Genomic DNA, 21226 nt, shown 5'->3' with positions numbered 1-21226 from the left:
AGCAAAGTCTAAACTAATACCTGATGCACATCCAATGACAACAGTGTATTGCAGGATTAGGAATGTTCTGAGCCAGTGAGAAATCTGAAGATATTTCATTCTTATAAGACCAGTTTTACCTCTAGAACATCACAAATCTGTACTAGAATCCTCTACATGCTTTCCAATGTAGTTATCACAGCTAATGAGTCGCATACAATATCCTTTCCTGCAGCTTATTTTGATACTGTCCTTCACAATATCATCATAGGGCTTAGATATTAAAACTAACATGGCAGAAGTTTAACATATGCTTGTTTTTACACCCCCTAAGAAACACAGACACACACTTGGACATCACCACCCTACAGGGTCTCCCTTTCCTCTTCTGCACAGGATTATGGCCCTGCTATGCAAACCCTTGACAGGGAAGCAGCAGGCAATTGCTGGTTGTCACTGAGAAGGAAGCAACATAACCCCAGAGTTGCTGGTAGGCCAGGTTTTAACACCTTTTGTGTTGGAAAATCACCTGGTGTAAAGGCTCCAGAGAGTGCATACGTTACATTTTGTCCTTCTTTTTTTAAAGTGGACTTGAAAAATCAAACCTTTTTCCAACTGGCATTTCCAAACTGGCAATGTGCAGCCTCATGAGTAAGGGGGGATGTAGTCTGCACCCCTGGCAACAAAAGATGCTCCAAGCATTTCAATCTGCTTTAACACTGGAGCAATAAACAAGAAAATGTACCATCCAGTTTAAAGAGAATGCTTTTGATTGAAAGATAATTTAGTATACGTACCCTGACTCCTACATGCAACTGTGTAAGAAAAAGCATTAATTCATATAAGCACTTTGGATGCAACCCCCCCCTCAAATGATTAACTCTCAGTACCATGGTGCACAACTCTGAACAAGTCTTTCTATACCACAGCACTACCACGGAGGCTCAGAAAGGCAGAGGAAGTCTCTGTGCCCTCCCTCTCAGGAGCCATTCCTTCCAGAGGCATAGGAACAGCACAGATTAAAGCAATCCCAGGTAGATTACGGATTCCCTGGGGCGAGATCAGCACAGCTGGCTGGCAGTGGCATGAACTACCCAAAATGAGCACTGGCCCCATGCCACTAACTAGCAGCTTCCTGAGGTGCACATGACTGGAGCTTTGTTTTGACCCAGTACATAGGACATGTAAGCCTTGGGGACTGCTGTGTGCATTAGCACGTGCTTGGATAATGCTGGCCAGGGAAATCTTTGACCCTTTTGCTCTCAGAATCCCAGTCTGCTATCTAGTGCTAGTTATCACCAGTGCTTTGCCTGCCTTGCTGGCAGTCACTGCGGTTTGGTATGTTCAGGCTAGTCGATACCCAGCTGAAGAGCTGCTGCACAGTCCAACACAGCCCACGGGGCCTGCAAGGTTCAGTCAAGAGTGTGAGCCCAAGCAACACAGATCCACATCTCTATGGAGACTGCCAGCAGCAGCCCAAGGAGCTGGGATGAATCCAGCCCAGCCATATCCCCATGGGCAGTACAGCCTCTCCAAGCACTTCCACTGCAATAGTCTGGAAAAGGCTGGAAAAGACTCCAAAGATGATCCTCATGCCTGTACTGTATCCCTTTTTCTTCATGTTATGCTGCACACTTAAGTATTACCACAATTTATTAAGCCAAGCAGAAGACTTTTTTCCTTTTCTACCCAACACACCAAATATCTAATTTTTGAAGAATCAGACAAAATGACTGATTATTGAAACTCATGGGGTGGGAGGCAAACCTTCCTCTTTCACTCAGTAGCATAACTCCTTGCAGCTCTCTTTGCCCACTTGCCATCTCTCCTGTTCATTACACTGACCGCAGTGGCACACTATAGTCTCAGCTGGGTTCAGAGAACCACTGTGCTACATACTCTACCAACAACAGAAGGACATTGACCTTGTCCTGAGAAAATAGAAAGAAAGCTACAGAATAACCTCAACTCATTTCATGTGCTCCAATGGCAGATACAAATGGCCAGATTCCAGGAGAAAAAAAAGGCAAAAAAAGATGTTCAGGAGTCTCTTCACTCTGAATTCCAGCACAACTGCTTACAAGTCAGGTCTTCATTTCAGGTGGTAGTTATCACCTTCTTGACACTTGTCCAGCTGATAGAGGCATATGGAGCAGAGGTCATTGCACTCATTTCCTAACCTGCAAGATCTCCAGCAGTTCACATCTCCAGCCACAGTGCTCAGAAACACAACTCTACATTTACTTTGTAGTTCTGGGTTGAATTTTCTGCTGGTGTATGTAGAAAGAATTATGTTACTGACTGTGACACTTGATTAGACCATTTAGCTCAATCCTTGTGTTCACCCTTCCACCTGAAATAATCTTAAGACAAACTTACTGCTGAGCTATGTGCAGAACAGAAAGCTTCAAGCCAAGGTGAGAATGAATAAAAGAAAGACAAAACCTATTCATATTATCTGCTTGGTGTTGCAAAAATGTTAGCATATTGAGGAATGTATATGAGCATTTTAAAAGACATGTTGGCAATGCAGAACTTCTGCATCAGTCTCCTCTTTGATTATAACATCTCCATCTCTTTTTCCTTTACTAACAAAGACTGACACATTCAGTAACATGAATACTGACTAACATAAAATACCATGCTATGCCTGCTTACATACTTGGTTCGCAAGACACTCGTGTCAATAGTACCCTTCTTCAATGAGAAATAAACTTACCAGCTAAGATGCAATTACTGCCAGTGTTTCTGGGACAGTGAAGAGCAAGGGCTTTCCTTATTTTCAGAAGTGAAAAACCACATTTGTGCCTGAAAAAGTACTATATTCATCTTCTGTTCCCTGGTGAGTTCTTCTGCAAGTCTGAACATATCCCCCCTCCCTCCTCCTTTTGAAGAGGAAAATAATAAAACCCAAAACATTTTGTACTCATCAGACAAATAAATACTCCTAGGACCTTAGAGCACAAGTCACTCGAGTCTGAAATTTCCAGCTGGAGATGAAAAAAGGCCAACCCTTTCATTGAGTGATCAGAGATTTATACTCATCTGAGACACAACATGGCTTGACCACACTGTGATTTCTTGGAAAGTAATTTACTGTGCTGAAAAACAATTTGCTAAGCGTAACATCCGTGCCTCTATTTCAGGACCTGTGCTTTCCAGAAATGATTATCATCAGCAGTTCTCGGTAAATGCTAATAGAGCTGACATTCTGCATGGTGAAAAATGAATTCCCAATCACGAAATGACTCCTGATCATCCTTGTATTTGAGGGGTTCTAAAGGTCTCAAGAAACACAGGAATGACTAAGAAAAAAACCCAAACCATAAAATATGACCCAACCAAACCCCCAAACCATCTTCCTCCATTCCTCTGAGTGCCTCAGGAAACAATCTCAGATTATCAGATCTGTATGTTTGACAGCAGACTCCCCACAGCCTGCACCTTCACTAGATGTACAGACATGAAAAACAGCCAAACAGGGTTTTTTGCTTTTTCCTTTACTCATATAATGAAAAAGCCCTGAAGGAGTTCAGGTCAAGAAGGTTCTAACCATGTTTTCCAGCAGAACTAACATCTGAAATAGCTAATAAATGGTGGTACCCTATGCAGCCCCTCTGTATCCATGTGTAGCCCCATCGCAGGAAGGGAAGGTTTAGAGCTGGGCTTCCCACACCAACACCATGTTTTTCCCTTGGTTCTCTCTTTGATTTCCAGGCAGGAAGCACATTTCAGGTCCTCCTTCTGGTCTCAGTGACCCAGGTCTACCTTTGGAGTTCACAAAACTGCCAGGTGGAAACACTGATCCCAATCACCAAGACCCTCTTCACACTGGGTAACCCCTACATGCATGGACTATAGTTGAGCTCTAGCCCAGAGTTCCTACTGTCAACTTGACTCTGCTGCCCAGGCAATATACATATGCAGTTTCTCAATATAATCCAGCATTCAACACAGTCCGTGCTCCTAAACACTTCCTTTGAATATAAAGCAGAACACCCAGCAGCTGTTTGAAAGACAGTGGCACTTAGCAGGGAGAAACGTGCACAAACTCACTGATATGGCAGGTATCTACAGTGCACTGAAGTGAGCCAGCAGGAATCAAAAAGCATCTTCATCCAGGTGAGAAAGTACTGGCAAGAGGTTAACTGCATAAGATAAATGCAAGCAGAAGAATATAAAACTGACACTTTGCTCTTTCAACAAGCAGCAGTGCTGAAGGATCAGACTTTATTCCATTAAGGCCTGACTCATCAAAGAAACACAGGTTTTAAAGATCAACAAATAACTTAGCCAGTTATTACTGCCACAAAGCGGTTTGCAGGTTTCATTTTCCTCTGGCTTATCAGTAGTCATTAAGCCTTAAATGTCATGTCAAAGCAAGCCAGCAGCCCCAACAAATGCACAGCAGGGCTCTACACCAGAACATGCAAAATCTGAGCTTAAGATCCCAAACACAAATTTACTGATGTTCCCTTATGGAACTTCTCGCTTTTACACAAATAAATCTGATTAGCAACTATCTCATCTCAAATCAGCCATATTCATCAGCCAATTCCTGCATTTTGGAATTGATTCTTAAACTTCTGAAGTGAAGCTTCTGCATTTGCAGTACTTGTGTTACCTCTCAATGCCAGAACTAGCATCTGGAAGCACTGCTGCTTGCTATAAAGGACTTAACTGAATGGAGGCAGTAGCCATTTACTCAGGTGGCAGGAACAAAGTTATTATGAAGTAAAATTGATCTTTCATCTGGAGGAAAGACTTGGAACCACTGCCACTAAGGTTGTGAAACTGCAGAGCTGTTCCTTCTTTTCATTTCATACTAAGAAAATAAGTCTGCAATAGGTTTCCTGTCTAAGCTCTGGTTTATTCCTTTTATTCATATCCTGAACCCTGGGCTATGAGGGAATGGAATTCTCCCCAGGTACCACTCAATCCACGCATATAATTTTAAGGTTGATACATACACTAACATGAATCTGTTCCTGGCACAAACAGACATGACCCAGCTAGGGAGATATTTCTTCCCACTGCATTAAAATGGTGGATAGAAAGCTTAACATACTCATCTGTTCAATTTTTGACTTAGATCAGACTGTGACCCTTAGAAAGGGGTGCTTATATCTGTTTCAACTTGCCAAAATAAGAATCCAATCTTGGATATGTGTTATGATGAATAGAAGTCAGAATACTAGCTTCAAGCTTTCCTTTGGTGTATCAGTATCATTACCTGTTCCACAGAGTACAGACCCGATTATCACCAAGGGTTTTATTTCTGTTAATTTTATAAAACCAACAAGGAATCAAAACATGCCAACAAAAGCAAACATTCATGGTTGCTATAGCAAGAAGCCCAATCTCAACCTTTCTAAATCTACATAATACATCTCTTGTTTAAGTGAAGCATTTATTCTGAATACAGAACACATGTTTTGTACTCTTGTAGCACAGCACTATCATATCACCTAAGTACATACTTCCATCTTTTATTATTCTTGTCTTGGGCATCAGCACAGAGATAAACACCTTTGTGGGTCGCTCTCACCAGGCAGTGTGTGGACACACCACTACAAGGAGTCAGATTACAAGAGGTCCACCCTTGTAATATCTGAATATCCTATTTATAAAACTTGTCTAGTATGATGAAAAGCTACAGCCAAAATATTAATTTATCCTTGTTTCAGATCCTCAGATCTTGCATCCTTGAGGAATTCAAGCAAAACAATACCCTGAGAACTGTAACAAGTTTGTTTTATCACCATGTGCACTGACTTCCTTGCTTCTTGCCTAATGATGAACTGCAATCATATATAAGCAGGCTGAGCTGACTCTGTAAAGCCATACTTCTAAAGACAAGTGAGGTCACCCCCACTTCTGTGGTAGAACCATTCTCCAGCACACACAGTCACATTACCTGGGGGTGAGGTGGCAGGTACAACTATCCTGACAAAAATCATAGTAGAGATTAGGCCCAAGACAAACGTTTGCAAACCATCCACTGAGAGACAAGTGACTCCTTATTGATGATCATAGGAAAGATGACAGTTCTATGTTATGGCTCTCAATAATATAGTTCTCCACTAAATCCCATACAGATACTGTTCAAAGAAGACAAAAGATATTTATTTTCAACATACAAGAAATAGCTTGACAAGTAATGGAAAAACATAAATCAAGCTGGAGATGCCAGTTTAATCATGAGTTCTGAGATTCTGATTGTGCACTGGGGATTTTCCATAGCGAATGGAAGCACCTGGTAAATGGCATCGCTTATACACCACAGAATGGCTCTCCCCACAGTAAGTCTGCATCAGACTATGACAAATAAATCTTCCCAGATGATTACTGCACACATCCTTAATGAAATTAACATAGTAGTGATGAAGTCAAGGATATCTGCTATCTGTAAACCACTTCTAGAAGAGGACTTTGTATTTTGAGGGCTGGGTATAGGAAAAACACCACAAACCTCTCTGCTAAAGTAACACACAATTCCCCATGCAAAATTTACTTCCTTTATTTTACTGAGGGTCTCCAAGACATACATTTAATGTTTCTTTGCCTTCTGAGCTTTCTTTGCACTACATTTACAGTAATTACTTTCATGATAGCAAATATAAGGGTAGAACAAAAGCATCTGCATTTGACAGCTACGCTGCTCTAAAACACCAGCCCACCTGCTTCTTTTTGAGTCTTTATTTGTAGAATAGCAGCACTTTCTAAAAGTTTTCAGTAATTTCTCTTTAAAACTAGTTTTGAGACTCAAAGTAACAGAACAGTGACTTATACTTTAGGAAGGAAGAGAAGGAAGTGGCTATTCACTTAAGAGTTACGAGTCCTGTACCACATGCAGAACTGCTACAGATACAGAAACACGATCATTTAATGTAACATTCACCATCACATTCAGCAGCAATTGGAAGCTATTGTACTTATGCCAGAAGAATGTATTGTTGTAACTTAAAGGGGAGCTGTCCAGGAGACAAAAAACAAACTAGCAAACAACAGAACACGTTTTGATAAACAGTCTGAGAGCAATTATAAAGCAATGGAGTATTCATAATACTGATATCCTATTTCCAACTTTAGGGTAAGGTACAGACCTTAATCCTTCCATGCAGGGAGCTAACCAATTAGATATATAAGATGACCAGAGAGCAAAACAGTCCCTGGTAGAGTGGGTGAGTCCAGAGGACAAAGTCAATCTTACACAAGCAAAACAGGAAGGAGGAAGTATTACTACCTGCAGATAAAGGACCATTTCAGACAGGCTCTGTGGTGAGCTCTGCAGGCTGCCAGACCTATGGGACTTCTGCACGGAACACTGTGAGGTGTGAATACAGGCTTTAAAAGGGGAAATTCTTTCTTTCTTTCTAGAAAAACAATGCATTATTTTAAGAAGATCACCTGGATGGCAAGAGGAGTAGCTCACTAATATTGTTTCTTCCAGGTAAAAAGCTCTATGCCCAAAACAAGCCTAGGGAGGTAATGACAGCCAGTTCCAGGCAGAGCACTGCCCAAAAGGATAGCCTTTGAGCTTGAAAAAAACTGAACGAATCCATCTTAAGAAAGGCTTGTAAACAGCATAACTGACCTAGAGGGGAGACAGCTGATGCTTTAGGAGTCTTCTCTCCCAAATCAAGCTTAAGACAGTGCTTTGAAATATATATCAAACCTAACTGCTGATGCTGCATTTGCTAACTGCTTTTAAAAGCATACCAACATTGACAGGATGTACAAGCATGAAGTTTTGTCATGGGCAGCCTGCCTCCACAGGAGCCAGTGCTTTTCCAGGTGAAAAACCTGAAAAATACAGATGATACCTCCCATGTAAAGGTGGATATTATTTCTACCTTTTCTATTTATGGCAAGGCAATGTATTTCTGCTGGTTCAGCCCATCTTGCAACATGTCTAACATAGCTAGTTCTTATTCTTCCTCTATCCAGTCTTCCTCCACCATTGCTTGACAGGGCACTTAAATGCTCAAATTCAGCCATTCACTGATTAATGTATTTGTTACTATATAGTTTATTACTATATAGTTTATATTACTATATAGTTAATTTATTTTTCTGAACAATTTGTGCTTTTGGATATCCAGCTGTTCTTCAACATTCTTCACCAATAGCTTGATCCAAAACACTCCAGTTCATCTCTCACTGTACTCAGTGTCTAGCTTTTGTATCCCTCCCTCCCTATGCATCAAAGCAACCACTGAAATGTGAAGTACGTGTTTAAGTTTAAACAACACTCCAACAAGCAGCACTTACAGATACATTTGGGGCAGTGTTACGTGGCTCATGCCAAAGGATGCTATGTGTTAGCTGAGCAATGCAATGTATTTTTTCCAGTTGCTTCAACCACTAACCAACTACATGACATTGTGAACGATCACTTCTTTAAAACATACAATGAAAGAATTTAATATGAAAATAAAAAAGCAGGAACAAACTCACCTTAATTACATGCAGAGACCAATGAAACAGTACAAAATGTCCATAGTTTGGCCAGCTAAGACCTTAGTTTTTTATGCATTATTCTTTCTTTTGTTTAGGATATACATCCAGTTAATGCTTTAATTTTTTGTCATCTACAGAGCTGTAAAGTCCTTTAATGCAGCTTTCTCCTTCTTTTCTTGATATATGCCATCAAACTTTGCTTCCACAAAGAGATGCCATTAAGAAGGAGGCCTTCAGGCACCACATTACACAGTTGCCTGATTCATATCAATGTAAATTGGTAAAAATAATCAACCCCTTCTAAACACAGCTTTAAACTCATGCAGTTGAACCTGCCTATACTATTTACATGAAATATCCTGTAGTCATTCCACATAGTAGTAATAAAACCTACAATTTTTCTATAAAGCAATAACAACTGGAGATACACAAAAGCATCAGGTTTTTCTCCCTTCACAGAGGTTTTACAAAGCACTAAAGCCCTCCCAGCATAAACTGTACGTTAGACCTCTAGAGAGTCTGAAGCAGTTGCAGATTTGATGCAAGCTACAGATGTAGTCTGCAGTCTTCTTGCTCCTGCCCCCTTCCCATTGGATTCCTGTTCTTCTCTTTCTTCATAAATGCTTGTTAAATGTTCCATTCCATTTTTTTCCTGTCACACTCTTTCTCCATTCCCTCACTCATCACTTGTTTGCTGGCTGGTTTAGAGAGACACACACAGACAGACTGGTGATAACAGCAGGCAAGGAGCCAGCCGCTATTCTTGCATCCATGTGTACCTGTGAACAAGTCTCACTGCCAACTGTGTTACGTACCACAGTGCATGCAGGGAGCTAAGAGGGGTTCTCTTTCTCTCGAAAGTCTGTGTCTAGGAATAAGCATGAACCTGTGGCTTTCACTACCAATATTAATCATTTCTATCAGAAGCAACCTATTCTGCTACTCCTTCCTTGCAAGGTCCTTCCGCACATGAGGAATGGTACTGACAGATGCACAGGATATAATATTGTTTCCCACTTTGGGGCAATCAGATTACCAGACAGAGTAAGAGAATCCACCCAGAAGTCCTCCAAGCTGCTTTGCACACACTGTGTTTTGTCATTCCCCAAAACATAAATTATCTGTAAGTGCTAGAGGAAAGATCCAGGACTTGATGGACCAGCTGGTTGATCTGACATGGCAAATACTCTGCTCCTCACATAAATAACCATTTTCTTCTTCCTCTTCCTCTGTCTTGTCTATCTTTGAGTGTTTGAGGTCCTCAATGAACATCTGACCTTTGACTGTAAGATATGAGGTTTTTTACTATGCCTATTACTTTCAAACCACAAAACACAATTTAGCAGCCACTGGAGCGTTTCCTGTTTCAATCATACCCATGTTCACACTCTGAAGAGACACTGGCATCATTTTAAAAGCTTCTCCATTACTAATTTCCATTTCATTCTCAAAGATGTGCACAGTCTTAGCTCCTCACATGTGCAAAGTAACTAACCTCAAAAACACAGGCAGCAGAGCTATTTTAAATGCCAACATGCAGTTTATAATCAAAAGCATTATATGCTGATATAGCACCATAGTTCTAAAAGATCCTAAAGCATTCAAGCTCGCATTTAGATTGGCTTAGTCTCACTTGGGACATTCCAGTGCTCTGGTTTAGACAACATCCCAGTCAGCCGCTGGACAACACGTGTGGAGGATGCTCCCTCTCTCCAGAGAAAGCAGGCTGCCTAAAGGCAATGCTGCATGGGTTTAAAACATCAGTTAAACAGTTGGTCTTGAGCATTGCAATAGGATTTTCTGCAGTTTGGCTGCAAACCTCGGCCAGTATGCAATGACCAGAGAGTATCACAGTAGCCTGATGTTTTTTTGCACAGAACAAATAAATTCATTGTTTTGAAAGGTCATGAAAGTAAATTGCAAGGAATTCAATTTATCTCCCTTGGATGGATGAAGGACTGAGTCAAACACAGAACACTGGAAACCCTCTGGCTCCAAGAAGTCTGTGCTGGTTCAAACCTGCTCTTAGGCAGCCAAACCATCGTTTCAGCTACATGTTATTACAACTTGTGACTTTCAACTGATGTCTTCCCCTAACTGTGATGTTGCAGCAAATTGTGTCGTACATGAGCATCAAAAGAATGGTCAATAAAATGAATGGTCAATAAAATTTGTCTTTTACCACGGAGTTCACCACATACAAAATGATTTGTGATACAGACAGACACCTTCATAGAAGCCTCACACTCATTTTTGCCGTGTGTGAAGTGACATATGAGAAAATAAAGGGAGATACATGGGAGAAAACATCATCAGCACAATACAGAAAGACTAATATTGGAAAAGCAAAGAAGCACAAAGATTAATTCTGAAAGCCTATGAAGACAGAAAATCAAAAGAATACCCTGAGCTTCACAGTACACCCAGGAGAGTGGCACACCAGTAGCACACCTGATTTAACAGAGCTAGTGAACAGATTATTCCTGCCTGGATGTACCACGTCATGCTGTAACTCTTACCTAAAGCTTTCTGGGTACTCAACCACAGCCATGTTGATAACATCCAGTGCATGCTGATAGTGCTTCTGAGCTGAAAAGAGGAGGGCCAGTAGATGAAGCGAATTCATGTCATCTTTGCACAGTTGCAGTGCTTCTTGAAGATGTTCTATAGCATCAGAAATCTGGGAAGAGATGGGGGTAGAAATAAAGAGCACACATTTCTCCTTCAGTCATATGTTATATCTCAAAGAGAAGAAAAAATACAGTCATTAGAAATTACAACGAAATCCTACTTAGGCACCTGTGAGAAAGAGTTCTACCATCGGAACAGATTGCCAAGATTAACAGACTGTGCTGCTTAAAGAAAAACCACACATTCTAGAGAAAGGAATCTGCAGCGTTACTATATCACTGCTTATAAACAGGAGCAGCAGACCTGATCCAATCAACCCCCTCTTACTTTGATGTGGTGCTTCTGTACTGTGAACATCTCCACTACAATGGCCCTATTCGCAACCCCATTTCTAGGATGGGTGGCTGCTCTTCACCTGAGGGAGAGCATCACACATCTCTGCTTCATTTTGTCTCTTGTGATGGCTGTACAAGGTCTTTCATGACTTGGATCAAGAACATAAAAATTGGACTGTTCAAGGGTAAAAGGGTCAATATAAAAGAGTCAAATAAATAAGGGTCAAATGCTGTCAGAAAAAGAAATATCTTTGCTAGCAGCTATGTGAAGAGCAGTCCTGACACTCACAGAAGCAGCATGTCATTAGAATAAAGTCCCACTTGGCAGAAAACTTAACATATATAATGAATGCAAGTATATCACATTTGTGATCTAATACCCTATTTTAGGCTATCTGTTCAGAAGGGAACTTCTTTAGTAGATTTTCTTTCCTTTGGCTACCAATAAGTTTTATATGGAGAATTTTTTATAAGATTCTCTAGTATCTGAAATCCCTGTTACTTAAGCTGTTCCAGAGCTGTGTTTGGCCCTGGAAGCCTGCAGAAAGCAAGACAGAAAATGAACTCATTTCTTTTCCTCATATATATTTCCCATCCCTTAACGGATGGAGAACATATTTCCTTCTTTCCTACTATGAGAACTTCCCACCTAACAAAGCTCTGCAGACTGTTACAACAGAGGTTGCTGCTTTTCTAGATGCCAGCTGTCCCAAAGGGAGCATGGTACATACACTGTTCACGGGACAACTTAATCCTAATGTGCAAGTGACATTTCTCTCTTACTGAGCATACGCAAGCCAAGTTACTCAACTACTCTATTACTGGTGACTATACGCAAGTCTGGAGATCAGTGCAACTGCTCCAAAGACATAACCCCAAACTGGCCTTTGGCCCAAAGCTTTGAAACTGCTCGATGTCCTGGCGTACATTCAGGTTGGGATATCTGACTGAGTACTCAGCTTTAGTAAATTACTGCTTGTCAGTGGAGCTACTTGAACCACATGTGTTACAGCCCACTGCAAAGCTAAACACACTGGCTTAAGTTGCTAATGTTCCCATAGCAGCTCCCTAGGACACATTTTCTTACAATGTGAAAACACTAACAATGAAAGGACAACTTGGAACAAGGACAACAATCATGAGACTGTGGTGGGCCCACACCTCCCCATCCATGGGACTCTTCAGTAGGTATACCAGAAGTATACAGATTTGATCTGCTGAAACAAAGCTGCTATCCTCAGGGTATCTATCCTGATAGATCTATCTAGCTGCTATCCTAAGGCTCTCCTCAGGACTAAAACAACTTATTTTTTCATACTAATTTGTTTCAGACCTGCAAAAATACTCATAAAGGAATTCCACATTTGGGGAAAAGTAAGGTTGTTAGAAGAAAACCTACAAAAAAACAACTGGAGGGAGCTTTGAGTAGCCTGACCCTGCTTTGAGCAGGGATTGGACTGGATGACGTCCAGAGGTGCCCTCCGAACTCCACTGTTCTATGATTCAATTCAAAGACTTGGGAACGTGATCCTAATTTGCTAGTATGAGTCAGAGAAAGACTAATAGTTACAAGAAGTGTCTTTACTGAGGGGCTTTGAAACTGTAAAGATACTTGACTTGCACATCCACATATAAACTAATTCACTGAGACTGCTTTATATGTGTAGCTGTCTGATGACCACGCAGCTGCAAGCTCATACCCCTGACAGAGGTCAGCTGTCAAAGAAGCTCCCCAATTCTGTTGCAACATACATGAAATAAATACATGTGAAATAAAAGCATCACAAAAGTGAGTTGTGGTCAGCCCTGCAAACATGTGCTTGCTGAACAGGCAGTCACATACTATTGTAATAGATGCAACCTAAATTAGTTTCCCCCTGTTCTGCAGAATAAGGCTTGCAATGGTAACATCTCATTGCAGTGCTTCACTCTAGTGCCATCAGAGTCGCAGGCACTGGCTGGTTTTGAAAGTTAATCATGCATCCCTGACACCTGATTGTTTAACTTGAGCTCAAATAGATTCCTTAGTGCTGTAACACTGTTAGTAGCCTACACAGTACTGCTGCTTAATTAGAAGCAGCAGACAACACAGAGATAAGAAAAAATAACCTTTAATAATATGATGAGATTCTATTATTTATGGGAGGCATTATACAAAATAACAACCTGCAGCAGACCAGATGCAACAAAACACAAACTGAATTTCTAGAACAATAAGAGCAAGATATATGGCAGAAGTCAACATAAACTTCTTTTGAAGAGCAGAGATCATCAATCTATTGACAGATGCCACAGCCTGCTTATTTAAGTAACTCTGTAATATGAGAAAGATGGAAGCTGGCAGCCCAGATGGCACCCTGAAACTTCAGGGCTGTATCAGAGGTAGGCTGCCAGTTTAAATTCCCTACAAGTGCTGTGTTCAGAAGTAATCTTATTTCAGCTAGGCTGCAAGTCCAAGCGGAGCCTGCAATTACAAGATGCTACCCTTCTCCAATTCATCTTTCTGTTAATAAATATACCACACGTCTTCTGCATGGCACACAGGTATATTCAGATCACACTGATTAGGAAGCAAAGATACTGCAGTAAGCCAGAAATAGCATCTTGCAGCATTACCAAAATAATGCCACAATATGGATTGCTTAGGCTGCCTGTTATATAACAGGATTTATATCAATAATGCTATATGCTTCCTTAAAAACAATGCTGGGATGTTACAACTGTAGGTATAAAAAGGAAAGCAGCATGAGTGTTAAAAATAATTCCCAGCAGTAGAATTCACTTGCGTATTTAGGATGGTAAATGAAACAGGATCTCATAAAAGGGGTTTTCAGGCCTTATAACTTTGCATCAGTTGAGATATAGTTAATTAACCATTAAAACTATTCCCTCCATCTCTTTTTATAGCATGGAGATTGCAGAAAAGAGACAGTTTTATTGACTAGGAAGAGTTTCTGGTGAAAACAGACTTGCTACAGTTCATCAGGGCTTCAGGAAAGCAGGGTGAACATATCTGTGACTTAAATTATTACTTAATTCTTACCTCAACTTGGTTTTGATCATAAGTAAAATCTAGGCCAGGACTTAAGACAGAAAAGAAATGTGTTGCTGTTCAGCAGGGGAGGACACAGAGAAACACAGACCAGAACTACCCACATCCAGCTGAAATCAGCACCTCTCAATACCTGCTAAACCAGAGCTCCCCTCCTGGGGCAAAGGCAAGACAGCAGCCTCGCCTTCTTGAAACCAGACTAAAAACTGTGGAGAAAACAGATGAAATGTTTCCTCTGGTATCTTCACTGATGTTTATCTTATTTTTACATCCAGACACTCTGGAAAGCAGTAAGTGGTTTTTGGATATTGCCACTTGAAACTTCAGGTCTGCTGGCAGCCCACAGATGAAATTGATAAGTGAGACCTCTAATTCTCAGCTGCTGGCCCCTGGCTGTCTTTCCCTTCCTATTTTCATGCAAAGAAAGGTCAAATCAAATCAAGTATTAAAATGGTACTAAACACCCATATGCTGTTTTTATGTACCCAATACTGATTTACATGGCATTCAAGGTCAAAAACAACACCACCACCCAAAGCGAGAAGAAGAGCAGCATTTAAAATTAACAAGAGCGCTGACTCTCTACAGTCATTTCCATAGAAACCGGCCTGCTAAAAAACAAGGCAAGGCATTAAAATCAGTGAGCTTTAAAACGTTCATTCTACCTTGTTTTTGCTGATCCAAATGCCGTTACCACAGAAACAGGGGAAGCAGCCGAACCAGCCACCGGGAGCTGGGATTACAAGTCTCACTTGTCGCTGAGCTCGGCCGGCTGCCAGCCAGGCACTGCAGGTGGGAGAGAACCACAGCAGCAAACACTGACCCCGGCCTCACAGCACTACAGCTTTGGGGGAAACAGAGCCAGAGCCTCCTTACACATAGGGCATTTACCTGCCTGTTGCTGAAAATCCACCCTGATGGACCTAGATGCTGACCTAGAGCCCCCTGAGTCACTGCAGTCCTGCCTGTGACTTCAGTGGCCTTAAGACACAGATCCACATACACAGACACAAGCACGAAGCACATCATCATCATCTTTCATTTGGGTTGCTGGTGGTTTGCAATTGCCAGCTCTGTGAAAACCTTTTATAAGCATTTATCATCTTGTCATGTCCTCATCGCATGTCAGAGGGAAGCTGATGCTTTTCCATTTCCACTTTCCCTTGCCCTGTGCTGACAGAGACAAGTGCTGTTGGAAATATTCTAGAGTCTTCCAAGGAAGATGAATTGCTTCAACTTTGCTTGGCACTCTACTGGTCAGCTGCCTCTCTTGCTTTGTTCCATGAAAATGCTGTTATCTATGCAAACTGATACCTAGATTTTTCAGTGCTTGGTAAGGTTACTGCATTTACTGACCTTGATCATGGAAACAAAAAGGCCTGTTTGTTGAGATTAACATTCAGGTATTATATGATAACCTACATTGTTGGTACTGTAGCATCGCCTGATGCAATACCTGACATTCAATAGTTAATGCAATCTATCAAAAAAAGGTATCATTTATCTTTCAATTAATCAGAAAGAATATATTAGATACTTTAAATAATTAAGGAAATTAAAAATGCATTACCAAATTATCATTAAGTAAACTGGCAAAAGGAGAGCAGGATATTTTACAGCAGTCTAAAAATAAAGATGTCTCAGGTATCTCCTCTCTCTCCAAGTATGCGTTAAAGATTTATATCTCACTAGATGGAGAAGAGCAGGAGCAGCATCGTAGGGGTCAGGCTGACGCTACATAACACTAAGATCTATCATAGCAGGGGCAACTGACAGAACATCAAGGATGAAAACACATAGGTGAGGTAGACAAAAAGAGAAAGTGAACTTGAGGACAAGAGACTGAATGGAAAGAACAGAAGGGAAGGGAAATGATGAAATGAGACATATGAAACAACACTGTAAAGACAGGCTTCAATTGGAGAAAAAGAAAGGGTAATGAGTTAAAATGTAGTGGACTGGTAAGAGCGAAAACAACAAAGACCCAATGACCACAAAAATCCTGACTTCATTTTTAAGGACAGCAGCTGAAAAGCTGCAATGCTTTTACTCATGGCAAGAAGCACAAGGGGCAGCAGATCAGACAACCTCCCTAAGAGGCAAAAGCTGTGAGAGAAAGAAGGGTAGCTGGATATTTTTTAATGAAAGACCCTGAGCAAACTGCACCATAAAGCAGTCAGTAGGCAGATGGGAATATTAAATAAGCCATTTTAATAATCCTTTCTTATCTCAGGCCCTCACAACACACTGCTCTCATTATGAAAGGGTTACAAAAGTGACATTAAGAAGAGTGTGCTCTCCTGGAACAACGAGTTTAACCTAATGAACACACAGCTCCCCTAATTAGCTCAGGAAAGTAAGAAGTATCCAACTGTTTGACTCTGTAGTGTAGACTGAGGAGAGGAAGCTGCAGCAAGCAGCCTGCCAAAGAAGGAAACTGTGATGATGAAATTTCAATCTAGCTAGAGAAGCATTTAAAAAATAGGGGCCGCTCTAATAAAGACTTTGGCTTTTAAACAGAAGGGACAGAGAAATAGAACACATCCCAATTATATAAAAAGAAGGGGTAGAAAAACGAAGCCTGGGCCAAATGTTTTTCCTGAGAGGCAGTGCAGTGTATTTTCTGATCAGCTTCATTTTTATGAGTTAACACCTGCAGCAGCATTCAAATGCCAACTAATCCCACTCACTGCAGAGCTCCAGTGCCCGTCAAAGCCTAACGCCAAACGTGCCCAAGTATGGAATAAACCAATCCCCAGCACAGGGAGCATGCGATCTGTGTGATACAGAACCGGGCAGTAACGGGAGAGCCTCCAGGGCGGAGGGACACAGCGTGATTCCCAGGGAACAGGAATAAACACACCTCGCTCGCCCAGCACAAGGTTGCTCCAAGTGGGAACAGCGCTGCTCAGGGGTAAAGAGCTGAACATATATCCTAGGGATGGTAATACCATGTGCTATAGGATTACTGTTTTAAAAATAATAATAATAACTAACAGAAATAGCAATAAAAATAATAAAACCATCTTACATAAACACAATCTGACTGCTTGCTATTGATTACAGTGAAGGAAGGAAGGGACCCTGCTGAGCAAGTCTGGGTCTTGTTCAACTGGACCACCTTTTGCCCACCCTCTCATGGCTCAGTGATTGCCGGTTACTGCACATACCTGTCTGACAAGAGCCAGCTGCAGTGACAGGTAGAGGATGATCTGGTGATCTTCTGGGGCCAACTCACGTGCTCTTTAAGGACGACCACACAATATAGAAAGAAAAGTGACTGTTAGATTATACTCTGCAGAGCTCCTTTGCCATGAGTCACATGCAAGCACAGAACAAACCCCAGTCCTCTCCTATGGAAAACTAGTCCAGTTATGGGGGAGCACACAAAAAAACTAGACAAAAAGCAAGCCAGGCTCAAAGGAACAAGTATAAGAAACACAACTCACAGGATATTATACAACTTACATGCTCCTTCATTAAATGCCACTTAATGTTTTGGAACTTGGATAACTGATATGGGTAAAGCAGCTCTTAGTTCATAACAAAATGATTAAAGCACTACTTTAAGTAATTTAGGTGAGGGTGATAGTTGTCCAACTTGTTTCTTTAGTGCCACTTTGCAGACAATAAGAGAGGGTTAGGTTAACAGTGAAAAAGTAATTGTTTCTCCTATTATTGTGACTATGAACATGTAGAGGACTGAAGATCAGGAGCCCAAGATGTAAGCTCGTGCTCAAACACACATCCTCCACCCTGCAGCTTCTAGTCTAATTGCCAACAGTAGACTCCTCATTCGGAAAGGGACACTTGAGGGAAGAACAGGATTTGATGGCAGGAGCTGAGACTGGACCAAAACCAAGGCCCTCACCTCCCAAGCTTAGACCTGCTAGATACTACCTTCTAGTCCACAGCAGGCAACAGTGCCCACTGCAGTGATGGCTCAGCTAGTGAAGGCTGCAGTGTCTCCAGAACCAGATGTGGAGGCCCTTGGCAAAGGCTTGTGCAAGGCAGGGAAAAGAGATGGACAACCAGGACAGAACTATCCCTCTCCAACTATACCAAGCATGAAACTGCAGTCTGAGCTTTATGGTTTGTGGAGAAGCCCTTAACCAAAGGCAACATGAAGATGTGTTTTGGGGACCTTAACCAAGGAGCAACATGGGGGCACTGGCTCATGGCACACTGGCAGCCTAGCCTAGGCACCATCAGATCACTCCCCTTACTGACCTACAGAGTTCACTCTAAGCTCTGCAGCACAGGGAATTCATTTCACATGGGAGAGACAGGGAAGAGGAAAGTCGCTTGTAGTCAACTGACATTCCTGACCTCTTTCTGGGCTGCATTCCAGGACACCAGGGAAGCCTGCACCTGCATTGCCCTGCCCAGAGCGAGCACAATTAACAGCTTTATGAGGGAGAGACAACCAACCGGCTGACAAGGCTGGTGGTTAAAATCCCTGCCAAAACTATTCCTTTGCTAGTAATAAACAAACAAAAATCAAACCACACACCATTTTAATGGCAGCCACCTCGCAAATGCCATCCTGGCCTGCAAGCAAGAAGCTGTTGGGAGCTGACTTTTATAACTAATGGCTGTAGAATGAATTAATTTAATACAGACTGAATGTGCCCTGTAACTCTGCAAATGAAGGTAGCATCTGAAACGATGCCAAAGACATCAAGAGGCAATTAGTACAGGCAAGTCACTAATTTCTCTGTCCACTTGGGAAAAACAGAAACAACAGAAAAAACAACAAAATACAAAAGAAACCAAACAAAAACCACCAAAAATAACCCCAAACTCACACCGCAAAACCAACCAACCAAGCAAAAACCCCAAACCAAACAAGTCTCCACAAAGTAGAACCTAGCTTTGCATTAAGCTGTTGGAGCAGCTATTGAAGCAGCCTTACACAGAAGAAAATGAAACCCAGCAATTATTCTGAATTCATCCAAAGGAATGGACAATGCAAGTATCTGCAAGATTCCTACTCACCTCTCTAAAGTCTGAAGTGCTTTCTTGTTTAATTCATCCTGAGTGCCCTTCACAGTAGCTGTAGGAGAAGATACAATGCCATTTGAGAGTTGAATTCAGTGTTTCAGATTGAACAAATAGGTACACATGCATAGAGTATTTCAAAGTGGGAGCATAAAGACTGTGGACATCTGGTGGTATGAGTGTTCATGGCTGGAAAAGGGGCCATTTTGTTTTTAAAGCAGCACAAAACCAGCATTTTCACTTGAATTCTCAATTTCATCTATATTAAAGACTCTTCCAACTCCCTTGTCTTAAATGTCAAGGTATTTTTTATTTATGTATGCCAGTGAAAGGGTCTGGGAGGAGAAGGGCCCATAGCATAACTAGATACACTAAGAGCAAAACAAGCCTTCTGCCAGGTTGGTGTATATGCTTAAAAGCAGTAACTAGCAGCATATTCTGACTCAGATACAGCCTGTCCCCACCACCATCTTCACGTAGGAGGGTGTTGCAGGTTGAACAGGGAACACCAAGAGGCAAATTGACAGCTTTATGACAAAACCATTGACAACACACCATCTCCCTTGATACCAGCAACAGGCTTTCAGGCTACTTTTATGCAACCTTCATTAGCATTAGCCACTAATGCCCTCCTTGCAGTTTGTAATTGCTTGACTAAAGGATCCTGACCATTAGGCTCACTTCTCAAACGTGTGAATTAATTCCTAACCAAAACCATAGAAGTGGAAGAAGAATCAAGTTCTCGTTATGCAGCATATCATCAGATGCCATGATGAAGAGCAAGGGGAAGGAAGGAATTGCTTAGAGAAGCACGACTCCTCAGATCCAAAATATCTGGAAAGCTAGCAGTGTTTTTCAGAAGTACATTGGCTGCCTTGTTTTGGTTCTTTAGGATTTGCATAGCAGTTGCTTCTTGTTCTGCCTATCCTGAACTTGAAAGCTACAGAGAGACAGTACAAAGACTGATGAGCAGTTAATCCACCAGCAAACATCCACCTATGAACATATTTGACTTCATATATCAAGTCAGGATAAGCTCCAGAACAGAAAGGAAGCAGTATGTAATTAAGCAACAAACCTATATAAAACTCAAGTAGACTTTAAAGTTTAGAGGAGAGAGCTGTGCTCTACAAGATGTACCAAGATTCTTTGGATTCTGCAATATGCCAGTGAGTGAAGCTTTGGAAGTAATTTATTTTGCCAAAGTAGCTATAGTGATCCGACCTTTTTGTTATTCCTACATATTCCAAGCTCTCCGAAACACCAGGTTTGAAGAATAAACTTGAAGATATGGAGTTTCATGCAAAATGCAGCATTTATTATAATACATTCTTTATAACCTTAAATTGAGTATTCAGGTCCATTGCCAAATACTGGGAAAAGGTAAAAGAGGAGGAAAGTTCAGAAGAAAATTAAAAGTATCAAACCTGATTTAAACATAAAAACGCTTGAGGAGACACCAGGAAGGATTTCATCACAGCTATAAACAGTCATCCAGGAAAATATGTCAGATTCTGTTTCTCATGGAAACTACAAGACTCCTTATGTAAGTTACAAAGCAGTTCTGGAGATGCCATACAATGAGGAAGACTGAAAGGAATCTTATTATTTGCCCCCACCTACATAAACATCAAATAGAGAAAACAGGACTTTTAGGTTCCACCTGGTAAGACACTGACTGATGTTCAGCTTGTAGTCAGAAAGAGCACAAAATATGTGATGGAAATGCAGTTATTACAGCTAGTCAGCTTTGCCCCTGGCACTA

The 21226-nt window shown here is 41.3% G+C and overlaps 1 protein-coding gene across 2 annotated transcripts in view; it reads right to left on the bottom strand.

Annotated features, from left to right (window-relative positions):
- TTC7A (tetratricopeptide repeat domain 7A) overlaps nucleotides 1-21226 on the bottom strand; it is a 167710-nt gene that overhangs the window by 80293 nt on the left and 66191 nt on the right. For both annotated transcript variants that reach the window (XM_034060407.1, XM_034060406.1), the window contains exons 13-15: nucleotides 19459-19516; nucleotides 17631-17703; nucleotides 10962-11122 (exon numbers count right to left, since the gene is read on the bottom strand). In XM_034060407.1, the coding sequence (XP_033916298.1) occupies nucleotides 10962-11122; nucleotides 17631-17703; nucleotides 19459-19516 (292 nt within the window). The remainder of the gene's footprint in view (nucleotides 1-10961; nucleotides 11123-17630; nucleotides 17704-19458; nucleotides 19517-21226) is intronic.

This window comes from Melopsittacus undulatus, chromosome 3, assembly GCF_012275295.1.
Source record: "Melopsittacus undulatus isolate bMelUnd1 chromosome 3, bMelUnd1.mat.Z, whole genome shotgun sequence".
In the NCBI taxonomy this organism is placed as follows: Eukaryota; Metazoa; Chordata; class Aves; order Psittaciformes; family Psittaculidae; genus Melopsittacus; species Melopsittacus undulatus.
This window is presented reverse-complemented; position numbering and strand designations above follow the sequence as displayed.